Below are 12,693 nucleotides of genomic sequence, written 5' to 3'. Positions count from 1 at the left end.
TAATAACAAATATATAAACAGATTAGACAGATTATTCATATTGTTATTGTTATTATAACTATTACTATTAGTGGTAGTATTTTATTAGTATTAGTATTAATATTTTGGCATATTTTTTTACTGTGGGAGAAACCGGAGCACCCGGAGAAAACCCACGCTGGCACGGGGAGAACATGCAAACTCCACACAGAAAGGCCAGGTTCCCACCGATACCTTCTTCCTGTACGATGACAGAGCTCACCTCTGCACCACCATGCCAGCTCTTCATGTTGTCCTACTGCGCCATCTTGTCCAAGACCTTCTTCAAGGGAAACCTGTCTTCGTATCCAATATGTCCATGAACTCCGGCTGGTCGGCGTGTCCCTGGAGCATCTCCCGTCCGTAGCGTCTGTGCAGAAATACAATTTCCCGTTTAGCGATTTAGTTTATAAGCACAATGTACAGAAGGTTATACAATTCTGACAAAGATTGAACAAATAAACAGTATTTTTCACAGGAATTACAAACCATAACACCATGCAAGACTTGGTAACCCACCTGACTTCTGGGGCAGCATCCAATGCCAGCTTAGTGACAGCAGCAAGGAAACACTTTGCGATGGTATCCCTCGCTATCAAGATCTCATCCTCTCCAACGATGTCCATCAGCTGGCGGAAGCGCTGTGTTGTGCTGCCTTATCACTGCAGCATTACGGTGGCTGAGAAAGGACAAAGACAAGAGAATTTCAGACAAATCCTGCAACTATGTGTTCATTTAATTTACTTTAAATGCTGCTGCTACACTTCCTACTAAATTCTGATCAAATTCTCTCACCTCAGCCCATTGAGTAGAGCGGTCAGTATTCTTTCAGGGCTGCAGCCCTCCACCAGCGTGATGATGTGTGCATATTAGGGCTGTATCTGGTGATACAATACGTATCATGATACTGGGGTTACGATTCAATATATTGCGATACTGTAAGTAAGGCGATATATTGCTATATATATAATTTTAGGAAAACTGTCATAGTATAAAGAACACACCACCATATGTATAAAATCTGAGTAAAAAAAAGTTTACTTCTTTATGCAATCAGAACAGCAGGATCTGCATTTGCATTTATCACAGTCTCTGTAACATCCAACATCATAGCACTACTTTGAGAGGGAGCATCTCTCTGTAAATGAAATAACGTATTGACTGAGTTGATTTTTGCATGTTAACTATTAATTAAAAATCTATAGTGTTTTTGAGAAATTATACAATATCATTAAACATAATATCCCGATATTCGATTTTTTCGATATTTTCTTACACCCATAGTGCATATCTTTGATATTCAACTTGTTATGAGTTCATAGATACCAAATACCTAATTGTGCTCCTTGTAGTTTCTGAGATACAGCCATTTTCTTATCATACTATATCTAATCTTTTTCAGCCACAGTTTGACCAATTTTTTTAAATTTCTTGACATTTGTGCTTCGGCAAGCCCAGAGAACACTTCAAAAAGAAATACAAAAATTCAGTTGCAGACACAAATGGGTTTAGTGGTTAAAATTAGTTCCACCTCAACCAGTTACAACATTAAAAAAAAAAAAGTAATTAAAATCATACAGTAATACACATAATAAATCTTTAAAAGGGGCAACTGTACATAATGAGTTGATGCCAATGTTCACTGTGTTGATATAGCTTTACTTTTTCATTAGTAAAACTTCTGAATACTTCTTCCACCACTGCTGCTGGTGGCCACCGGGCCTTAAGCAGCCTGTTTGTGGTCCTGAACCATAGTGTTTGTGCATCCATACGTCAGGGTAACAGAGGCCCATTATCTCTACATCTGAGTGAGTGACAACTCCCTGTCAGCCTTTACAAAGTTACTACTTATCACCACTGGTCACAAACCAAAACACACCCACCACCCACCCACCCAAACATACACACATTCTTCTAACCCAAATCCTCTTACATCATTTCACTTTCTGGGCACCAACGACACCACACACACAAAATATGATTTCCTTTAAAGTGAAGGGGATTGCCACCCATCTGACTCATTTTTAAAATGACGTTTTTGACAGAAAGGTAAAAAAAAATTGCACTTTCCTGACAGTAGTGCATGAGACAGGTAATGTGAAAAAAAGAATGTGACTCTGTGTCCTTCGGTGTCCTCCGGTGCTCCTAATGGCATCTGCAAGATTTCACAGACCGGAGGAAAACAACCAATCAGAGCCGAGCTGGAGCCTGACATCTCTGAGAAGCCTTCAATCACTCACGAACTCCGACCAAACGGTCAAACTAGGCAGCGCTGATCAAATATGAATTAATATTCTGTTACTGTAATGCCTATTTCTCCCATAAAATGTTTTCAGAAACATCTTGTAGTGTATTGTTTAGCTGTAAAATGAGAAAGTTTGCACTGGCCGGTGAGCGGTGCTTGGTATTACCTCATCTGATCTCAACATGGCTGCTGGGTCATAAACCTGATCGGAAATGACGATTGATTGACAGCTGCCTCCTGTTGAATGAACAGCCATTAGGAACGCTCTCTCTCTGAAATGACCTGTGATTGGCCAAAGTCTCCTGTAGATGTTTTACAGCCTGAAAACAGAGCCATGAGGAGGTGCAGAAGTCTAGTTTTCTCTCAGAGCACTTGAATTACAATATGCTGAAAGGTTATTATGGAATTTTTGCCAAATGATGCCAAAAACATTCTGCCTACTGCGGGTTTAATGCTGTGAATTAAACAAAAACACTTGGTTAAGTTCAGGCAACAAAACTACTTAGTTAGGTTAAGGAAAAAAACAACATGGTTTGGCTTAAAACTACTATGTTTGTACAGTGAAAATGACACTGATCATTGTGTACACGAATGAACAACTCATGTAACGGGACACGGACAGCAGTCTCCTGGATGAAAGCCTTGTGTTTGTCGGATCTATCCATCTCTCCTTCCATCCACCTGGTGTGTCTCTTTCGCGCTTTAAACTACGTCACCACAACACTTCCCCTGAGCGTTTAATATTGTTTATTTATTATTCTGGTTAATGGAAAGCCCGGTGCATCTCATACCGCAGCTAAAGGGTACCTTGTGCGCTGATATCCGACAGCCGTGGCAAAGCATAGTTTTTTTACGTCCTGGCAATGAGAACAGGCTTCTTAGTCATTTCTAGAAAAGTTTGAACTTTTCACAAGATCCTTCACTAGAGGAGTTTCCCATTACAAGATGTAGGTCTATCTGGTGGAATAACCACAACTACTCTCCTACTTACAAACCACCAGGTTAGCAGCAAAATGGTATGAATGTACCAATATGACACGATTTGCAAGTATTTCCACTCTTAATTTATTTAGAAAACCCAAAGAGGCAAGTCTGCTCATGTCCTGAAACACCCCCACACACACTCCCACACACAGCCGTGTACTTCTATCTTTGTGAGGACACTTATTGACATAATGCATTCCTTAGCCCCTTACCCTAATCTTAACCGTCACAGCTAAATGCATGACCCTAACCCTTACACTAACCCTAACCTAAACATAATTCTAACCTGGACCTTAAAACCAAGTTTGAACCCTCAAACAGGCCTTCGAAGGTCTGTCCCCAAAGAGAGGACCGGCCAAAATGTCCTCACTCTGAAGGTTCTAAAACTCAAATTGGTCCTCACAAAGATAGGTATACAAGAACACACACACACACACACGCACACGCACACGCACACACACACACACACACACACACATACCAGAGTTCATATGATCATAATTAACTCTCCAGTGGGCGTGTGGGAGGAGGAAGCGGTGTGTGTGTGTGTGTGTACTCTCCTCTGTGAAGTGGATAACTGTATACAGTCAACCTCTCTGCCACCATTCAGTCACAGCTCTGACCGAACACTGCTGCTATCAGTGATTCCTTTTACAGCCTGTTACAGTTGTGTAATAACACTGCAAAGGGTGTCATAAGTACACCCAGAAGACTACTTTGCTGCGCGCTTGGACACTTTGGGTCTACTTTTACGCATGGCAGCATCGGTGACATTCCAGGAGTGACAACTGGACGGACCGGAGCTCTGAACGTACACCAACTCGTATAGAGTTGTTTATGAACTAATTTAAGGTAAGATACATTTATAAATGAGTTATTTATCTGTGTTTTAGGGAGACAGAAAAACAACAACAGGACTCTATTCTCAGTCCAGTCTACTTGAGATAACCAGTGGTCTTTTTTTTTCTTATGATTTATGTTTAATTTCCCGGTCAGAAGCTGATTTTCCGTGATCTCTGCTACATTTATTTTTGATTTCACGCTCATAATCCAAGTCATGCGTCCTTAAGGCTCGCGCGCATGCTGATCTCACCGTGCAAGCACGCGCAGCTCTCTAGACTTGAATAAGTGGGCTGCCGGGAAATACACACGCGCGCGCTGGCACACGTGCAAGTGCCTGACATTAAGTGTCCTGACATTAACAACTGATTTATTATTATTATTTATTTTACTTTATATGTACACTGTTAAGAATTTCCCAGTAAAATAACAGTAAAGAACTGGCAGCAGGGTTGCCTTTATGTTGCTGTAAAATTAACATTATACTGTCGCTAAAATGTACAGCTTTGTACTGTTAAGGAAAAGTACAGTTTTATTTTATTAATTTCACAGTATTTACAGTTAATTTATTGTTTAAAGATACATTATATAGCTGTTTTTCACCTTCCTTTTACATTATCTTACTGATTTGTTTTAATGCACTATTTAGGTTGTATTTTTTACATACATTTTAATAAACATATTTTTTTGCCTAGATGAATAGACTTAGCAGGTTACAGACATAGGAATAGTCTCACTAAATACAATTAAAGGCACTTGTTAGGAAAAAGGCTATAATAGACTTGTTGACACTTTTCCCAAAATGTATGTCTATAGCTGGCTACAAGCACAGAATGCAAACTATAACAACATGTGAGTGGAGAACAATAAAGCTAATTCACTGATTTTACAATTATGTACAATGTACAAGCCTCACATGTGCAGATCAGGTCCCAGAATTAAAGGAATACTGCATGAAGCTGATACTTATGATACTTTAGACAGTTAATCAGCAGTAAAGTGCTGTTCTTTAAGAATGCATTAAAGTTCAGTTAAAATACGGCCTATGAGCGTAATTTAACAGGTTTTCTTTTGTATTAACAGTAAATTACTGTTTTTAGCAATAACAGGTTAATACTGTTGAAATCCTGCTGTAAATTAACAGCAATTGTTTACAGTGCACTGATTCTTTTTTCTTTACCAACAGTTTATATTGGCAAATACTGTTTATGGGAAATTTCTTTTACTTTATATGTACTTTTTATATATATATAAGCATTGATGATACTTTAAAAAAAAAAAAAAGTATACATTTTGTGGGTTGTTTGCTTTATGGTGATTTGCCACTGAAGGGGATTTAAACCTGCAGTAAGCAGAATATTTTTTGGCATCATTGGGCAAAAATTCCATAATAATCTTTCAGCATATTGTAATTCAAGTGTTCTGAGAGAAAACTAGACTTCTGCACTTCCTCACAACTCTGTTTTCAGGCTTTAAAATATCTAGCTCGTGATGGGAGACTTTGACCAATCACAGGTCATTTCAGTAAGAGAGAAACTTTCTCATTTTACAGCTAAACAGTGCACTACGAGATGTTTCTGAAAACATTTGAGGAGAGAAATAGGCATTACAGTAACAGAATATTGATTCATATTTGATCAGCGCTGCCTAGTTTGACCGTCTGATCGGAGTTGGCGTGTGATTGACAGCTGCTCAGAGACGGCAGACTCCAGCTCCGCTCTGATTGGTTGTTTTCCTCCGGTCTGAGAAATCTTGCAGATGCCATCAGGACCACCGGAGGACACAGAGGCACATGATTTTTTTTTATTTCAGATAACCTGTCTCCTGCACCACTGTCAGGATATAGTGACCGTACAAACATAACTAAAAACATAACTTTTTTTTAATCATATTTGCTCCATTTCTACCCACTGCAGCTTTAATCACTGAATTTTTCTTTACCAAATGTTTATATTGGCAAATATTTTTTATGAAAAATTTTACTTTTTTCTACTCTACCTTTTATAGATAAGCATTGATAACACTTTAAAAAAAAAGTATTATTAAGCATTATATATTTACCTTACATGACTGCTATACATTTGCTCACACATAGCCCGACCCTGGTGAATCGTTACTCTATGTCACCCTAACCAACTGAAGAAGTATATGTTTAGTCAGAATGTAGAATTTAGTCACATGTTAAAGGTTATTCCTATTATTATGTATTTTTGTCTCTCTTGTTTTCTTGGTGCAGATCACACTAGAAAGAAACATCAATTATTTAGAAACAGCATATTTGAGCTTTTGGGATTCGAGTTTGTGGTTAGGTAAAGGTTCCCACTGATGTAACAACAACTCTTTAATCATTCAGAGCAAATGACTCAACACACTGAAAGCCTTTCAAGTCACGAGGAGTTTGTTTGGGGGAAGATGATGGCGTTCTTGATTTAAGTCAGGGGAAAAACCTTCACGTAGGAGGTCTGAGCTCTCCCCTGTTTTACATTTATCTCCCTAACTGGCCTCTTTCTCTGTCCTCCAGCCAGTGCTGCGTTCTTTTGGTTTGAACATTTCTCAAACCAACAGGCTCAAACTTTCTTCTATTCCTTCTCTCTCTCTCTTCCCTCGCAGCACAACTCTTCCTCACGCCTGATTACTTTAAATATTTAAGCTATGAAAGCTGAGCCGGTAGGATTAGCGAGCCAGGGTGTGTGTTTATGTGCACGCCTGTGTTTGTGGTCACTGACAATATCCAGGAGACTTCCTTTATGCCTTATATGTCACTGCCAATTGCAGAGTCGTGTGGGGGTACATGGACCCATAAATACCCACACAGACTCTTCTTGGCTTCTGGGACTTCTCGAAACTATCTAGAGGGGAAAACCGGGGAGAATAGCAAATGGAAATCACCCTTAGTGGTTTAGTAGTTGGGTAAAAGCACTGCCCCTAAGATCTTGTCTTTGCTCTCTGTGCCTTCCAGTTTCTATTCTCTCCTCTTCGTCCAGCCGTCTGCAGCAGAAGCCATGTTTTCCAAAGCCACTGCCAACTTCCTCCGCCAGATTGACCCCGAAGGAAGCCTCATCCACGTGTCCAGAGTGAACGACTCCCAAAAACTGGTCTCCATGGCACTGGTCGTCAAACGCAACCGCAACTGGTTCTGGCAGAGCCCCAAGTACCAGCCAACGGATTTCACCCTCAGCGACCTGCTGCAAGGTGACAAGGTGCTCAGTCCAGGTATGTTTATGTTTATTTATTTTGCACAAATTTAGACAACATTCAACGTAAAAAAAAAAAAAAAAAAAAAATATATATACACAGTGCAGGAAGAGGCAAAAAACAATATGAAAGATAGGGATAAATTAAAGTATAATAAAGAGTAAGGAGACAGTTTGTGGTGACAAGAGGACTATAACCCTTCTATGTACTGTAGGTGTGCACATGATGCCAAATGAATAGAAATTGCTCAAGCCATATGAATGTCATATTTTATTTTCCCCCACGTACATCTATATTTATGCTCACACCACACGTGTTTTGTCAGGAGTGTCCGAGAAACCCTTCCTGACCTACAAGGGGACGTTCAGTGACAAACTCTCTGGGAAGCTGGAAACCGAGGCTGGCTCCGTCAGTGTCTCACTGGAGGGACGGGGCTCTTCCAAGCTCCAGTCGTGCTTCGGCGAGCTGAAGAAAGAGGAACTGGATGTGAAGAAGCTGTTACGAGACTCCAACCTCAGGTGTTAAATAATTCCCTTTTGCACGTTGTTACTAGTCAGCAGAAGGTGACAGGGTGATGACTTAATTTTTAATGAGCTGGATACTCTATAAATGTAGTTAGACATCAGACATTTGACACCTCAGACCAGTGACATGCAAAGCACAGAGAGCAATAGTGTCATCTGGATCTGTCCTGGCTCTTGTGGTTTGGATATCTGCTTCTAATGTGAATGCACTAGGGCTGTCAATCGATTAAAATATTTAATCGTGATTAATCATATGATTGTGTATAGTTAATCGTGATTAATTGCATATCAATCACACATTTTTTATGTGTTCAAAATGTACCGTAAAGGGAGATTTGTCAAGCATTTAATACTCTTATCAATATGGGAATGGACAAAAATGTTTGTTCTATGCAAATGTGTGGATATATTTATTATTGGAAATCAAATAACAACACAAAACAATGACAAATATTGTCCAGAAACCCTCACAGGTACTGCATTTAGCATAATAAATATGCTCAAATCATCAATCAGCTAAAAATCGCAAGTTGCGTTAATGTGCTAAAGAAATTAGTGGCGTTTAAATGAATTTGCGTTAATCGCATTAACTTTGACAGCCCTAGAATACACTCATAGCTGGCTGATAATGATAAAAACAGTTTCCCTGTGCGTCAGGCTGGTGGACATGCAGAACCCGCTGGTGAAGCAGCTGGAGAAGCGAGCTGATGTGCTGGCAGTGGTGAAGGAGAGGATCCTCACCACCAACTCTTGCTCCGTCACCCAGACGAAGAAGGAGCAGTGCACCTTTCAGGGGATCCTCGGGCTGCTGGGCATGCTGGGGAACTCTGTGAAGGTGGGTGTGGGTGGAGTTGAGTCGTGTGTTTTCGTGAATTTAATAAAACATAAAAAAGTGTGCGTGTGTATATAAATGACGTGTATTCACAGGTTTGTGTGAAGGACAGCAACGACATTGAGTCAGACAGTGATGTTTCCTTGGAGATCCCCTCTGGTACAGTCATTGCGTACAGCATCCTGGAACTGGAGATTAAAAAGAATGGACATTATGGTGAGTTTTATGGTGACGTGTATCGGATTGATGTGTGGTAAAAAAAAGGGGGGAAAGTGTGAGTCACGAGTCACGAAGAGAAACGTTATCGTCTCCCGACCGCAGCCGGAGTGAACAGAGAGACACTGGCACCCGGTCAGAGACGAGCCCTGTGGAGCCCTGTCACTTCACAAGACACAGAGAACCTCTGTTGGTCTGGAGGAGGTGCAGGATTTATTTCTGCTCAAACGTCCAATGTACATTCATTAGATATTCTCAGAGCTAAATTAACTCTTCTGCAGTGTGTGCGCATGAACGTGAGGTGGAGCGAGAACGCGCGCGTTGTGTGAGTGAAGAAAAGCAGGCAGAGGAGCGGTCTGAACAGTGTAGCCACAAGCGAGCGCGCATATGCAAGCGCGCATATGCAAGCGCGCATATGCAAGCGCGCATATGCAAGCGCGCATATGCAAGCGCGCATATGCAAGCGCGCATATGCAAGCGCGCATGGGACACCTACCTGGTAGATTTAAACCTGTAAAAAGTTACAAACAGTCCCTTTAATAGTAATAGCAATTAGTTGATCATTTTAGCAGCCCACAGGCTGATGTTGAAAGATGTGTCTTGATTGTGTCTTTAGTATATGTTTGTGCACCGGTGGGCGCATTCATCCATTTTACCGTACCCGTGTTATCTATGTTGTTGTGTGTGTATTTTCAGATATATGTCTACAACCGGGTACAATAGGAGGCATTGAGGCAGACACGCCTGCGTCCTGGCCATCCCATGATTCCTTGAATGTGGTGGACGGCAAGTGCAACGGTGAGAAGGTTCCGGAGAAAGTACCTTTGAGTGCACTGCAAAATGGTTTGTGTCCATTAATTCACACATTTGGCCAGTTAACCATTAATGGTAAATAACTATGATGGTTATTTACACTCTCCATTTTTCTTTTTGTTTGTGAGCAAACTATCTTTAATACATATCAACATGAAATTATTGCAACTTTGAAGACAATATTAAGATATGTTGCTCAGTGGGATTTATTAATCTGTCATTAACAGTAACGTACACCATAATTTTGCCAAATAGTCAGCTTTCCATTCTCAGATTTCCAAATGACAGTATAGTACAACCCTGTCCAACTCATCCATTCAGCTGTAAACTAACATATCAGTTGTTCCCAACTGAAATTAAAAACTAGAACAAGTCAAAGAGGGCGCAGCCAGTTAGACTGTTATCAGCCCATTAAATTGGCGTTATCTGTGGTTATAAGCCCCATTGATATGGGTCAGTAGGGCCCTGCTGCATCCAATAGTAGGTTTTATTAACCACATCAAACTGTAGTGCATCCATCATATCAAAGGTGGATCATTGAGGCTCGCACCAGACAAATTCAAATCTGATGCAGTATCTCCCGGTCTCTTACAGGATCACAGGAGATGGACCTTTCTCCTCTGGCCGAGCTCCCCCAGTCAACTCGATGTGCCTTGTTCAAGACACTCCAAGAGACTCTGAAGGACAGAACTGCTCTGTCATATATGGAGGGTTTGGTGAGTGATACACTGACACGACCCCAAAACCAATACACTAGGTTTGTGGTGACCACGAGTCGGTTTGGGCTCATCTCTACAGGGGACATGTGGTTAATTGGACACAGTCTCCTGAAACCAGTTTATTTCATTTAAAGACAGTATCTTGAGGCAAAGGTCTGTGACACCTCTATGCTAGTTTGAACTACCATTCCTCTTCTTTTTTTTTTTTTTTTTTACATTTTCTCCATTTTCCCTCCTCTCTGTCAGCTGGAGCAGTTGTGCAGTGGTGAAACAGTCGATATGGCCGAGCATGAGGAGCTGTTGGAGAGTCAGAGGAAATCCTTGTCAGCCATACTGGACCGACCCGGCACAGACAGCGATGCTGAGGACAGCCAGTCTGGTGTGCCTGCCCACCTGAATGCAGCTCACCTGTTGATCAGTGCCATGGAAGGTGAGTGCCAACCCCAGACTAAAGAGGGGTGTAAACATTTCCCTTTAAGTGCTTTGAGCAAAACAAGGCCAAGAATTTGTTTTTGACAGTTTAACCTTGTTGTGTTTTGTGTGTATTGCTTTTGTAGAGTTGCCTGATGAAACTCTGAGCCTCTTGAGCGTGAGCCGTCCTGATTTTCTGGAGGCCTTCGACACACTGGTTAGTTAACTTGTTATTATTTATCATTATTTATTATTATTATTATTATTATTATTATTATTAATAAAAATAATAAAAATAATAATAATATTTGATTTTATCAGTGCAAAAAGTGTCAATTATTTGAATTTTTGTAATCATTAAAATTAAATTAAATAATTAATTATTAAGTATAAAATTAAAAAAAATAATTATCTTGAAATTTACATTTGCTTGGCAGATTTAAAAAAAATGTTTTAAAGGAATAGTCGGACATTTTGGGAAATACGCTTATTTGATTTCTTGTCGAGAGTTAGATGAGAAGATTAATACTGTACACAGTACAGAAAGAACTATTAATCTTCTCATCTCACTCTCGGGAAGACAGCGAATAAGCGTATTGCCCAAAATGTCCAACTATTCCTTTAAGAAAAGTAAGATTCAAGCCTTATGACTTTGCAATAAAGAGCCATTTATCTTTTTTTTTATCAATCTATCCATCCATTTATCTATATCTATCTCCCCAGATGTGCAGGTTAAAGAAGAACTGCGAGCCTCTCTCCGTCCAGTGTCTCCCGGTCCCCCTGCAGGACAACCAGGCCTTCCAGCTGGCAGAGCAGCTGCTCAGCTCCATCAGTGTGACGCTGAAGCGAGACGGCGACAGGCTGTGGACGGAGACAGGAAATAAAGCAGGAGTCCTCCCGCTGGTCCTCAGTCTCAGCATACAGGGATTGTCCCTGCTGTCCAAAGAGCAATAGTAGTAGTAGTAATGTCTACATGTGCACTTTTCTTTTCTTTTTCGTGGATTGTATTCTCTCCATTTCTTTCTTTATTGTGAAGTTTATTTGAACTAAGATAAGCATCAAATCTTTATATTATTATTATTGATTTTTTAATTATAAATTAATATTGTTGACACTATAAACGATATTAATTTATATTTTTAAAATGTTTACAGTGTCATACAGATATTACTATTATTATATTATTTTTCCTATATATATTTTTATTACTTAGCGTTCATATTTTTGTATGAAAAAGAAATATATATATTTTATATGATGATTTCTTATACCTGCAGCTCTTAGATTGTTCATCAACATGTCTCACTCTTTTGTAGCTAGTAAGGAGATTTGTACTTGATCAGGCACCTTACATAAATTTGTCGTACAAATTATTATTGCTTTGTATGAATCCAGTATTATTATTTTTATTTATACCTTTTCTAGCTCACTATAAAAACATCTTGTTCATCAATGGGTCGAGATAATTCAGTGACCCCCAGATTCACTGGATCTACTAAAAATACCTTTGGGATTAAACTAAAAAAACGTTCACATTTTCAATTAACAAGAAAATTCCGCACAAAATTTAAAACATTTATTAATTTATACAGTATGCTGAAAACAGTGTTGCGTGCCTATTTTTTATTGATGAGACTTCATTGTATTGCTGCTTCTGCTCCTCCGGATTTTCTATGAAGCTATTTTATTTATCAAGAAAACTTTATATTTAACATTCCCTGAAATACTGTCATTAGATACCAAAAAACTACATTATATTAAAATGCAGTATTGATGTTTTCATATTTCATATTTCAGAGTTTTATGAAGCCATTTGTCCATTAACACTCTAATTTATTGTTCATTGGAAAAAAAAACTTTATTCTAATACATTCTGAAAAATCTTTACATTTAGGT

General features: G+C 39.5%; 1 protein-coding gene across 2 annotated transcripts; it reads left to right on the top strand.

Moving 5' to 3' along the window:
- The first annotated feature begins 3,851 nt into the window (after window positions 1-3,851).
- On the top strand, window positions 3,852-12,353 carry LOC141754557 (gasdermin-E-like). Of its 2 annotated transcripts, none has more exons than XM_074613690.1 (10): window positions 3,852-4,099; window positions 7,047-7,300; window positions 7,608-7,800; window positions 8,464-8,641; window positions 8,734-8,854; window positions 9,551-9,652; window positions 10,262-10,383; window positions 10,633-10,816; window positions 10,944-11,014; window positions 11,521-12,353. In XM_074613690.1, the coding sequence occupies exons 2-10, from the start codon at window positions 7,090-7,092 to the stop codon at window positions 11,749-11,751; spliced, it is 1,413 nt and encodes a 470-aa protein (XP_074469791.1). In that variant the 5' UTR covers window positions 3,852-4,099; window positions 7,047-7,089; the 3' UTR covers window positions 11,752-12,353. The 2 variants fall into 2 exon arrangements, with proteins under 2 accessions (XP_074469791.1, XP_074469792.1); XM_074613691.1 differs by having other exon boundaries at window positions 3,955-4,099; window positions 7,072-7,300.
- The last annotated feature ends 340 nt before the right edge of the window (window positions 12,354-12,693 follow it).

Source organism: Sebastes fasciatus, chromosome 17, assembly GCF_043250625.1.
Source record: "Sebastes fasciatus isolate fSebFas1 chromosome 17, fSebFas1.pri, whole genome shotgun sequence".
In the NCBI taxonomy this organism is placed as follows: domain Eukaryota; kingdom Metazoa; phylum Chordata; class Actinopteri; order Perciformes; family Sebastidae; genus Sebastes; species Sebastes fasciatus.
The sequence above is the reverse complement of the archived record's forward strand: the minus strand, read 5'-3'. Positions and strand labels throughout refer to the sequence as shown.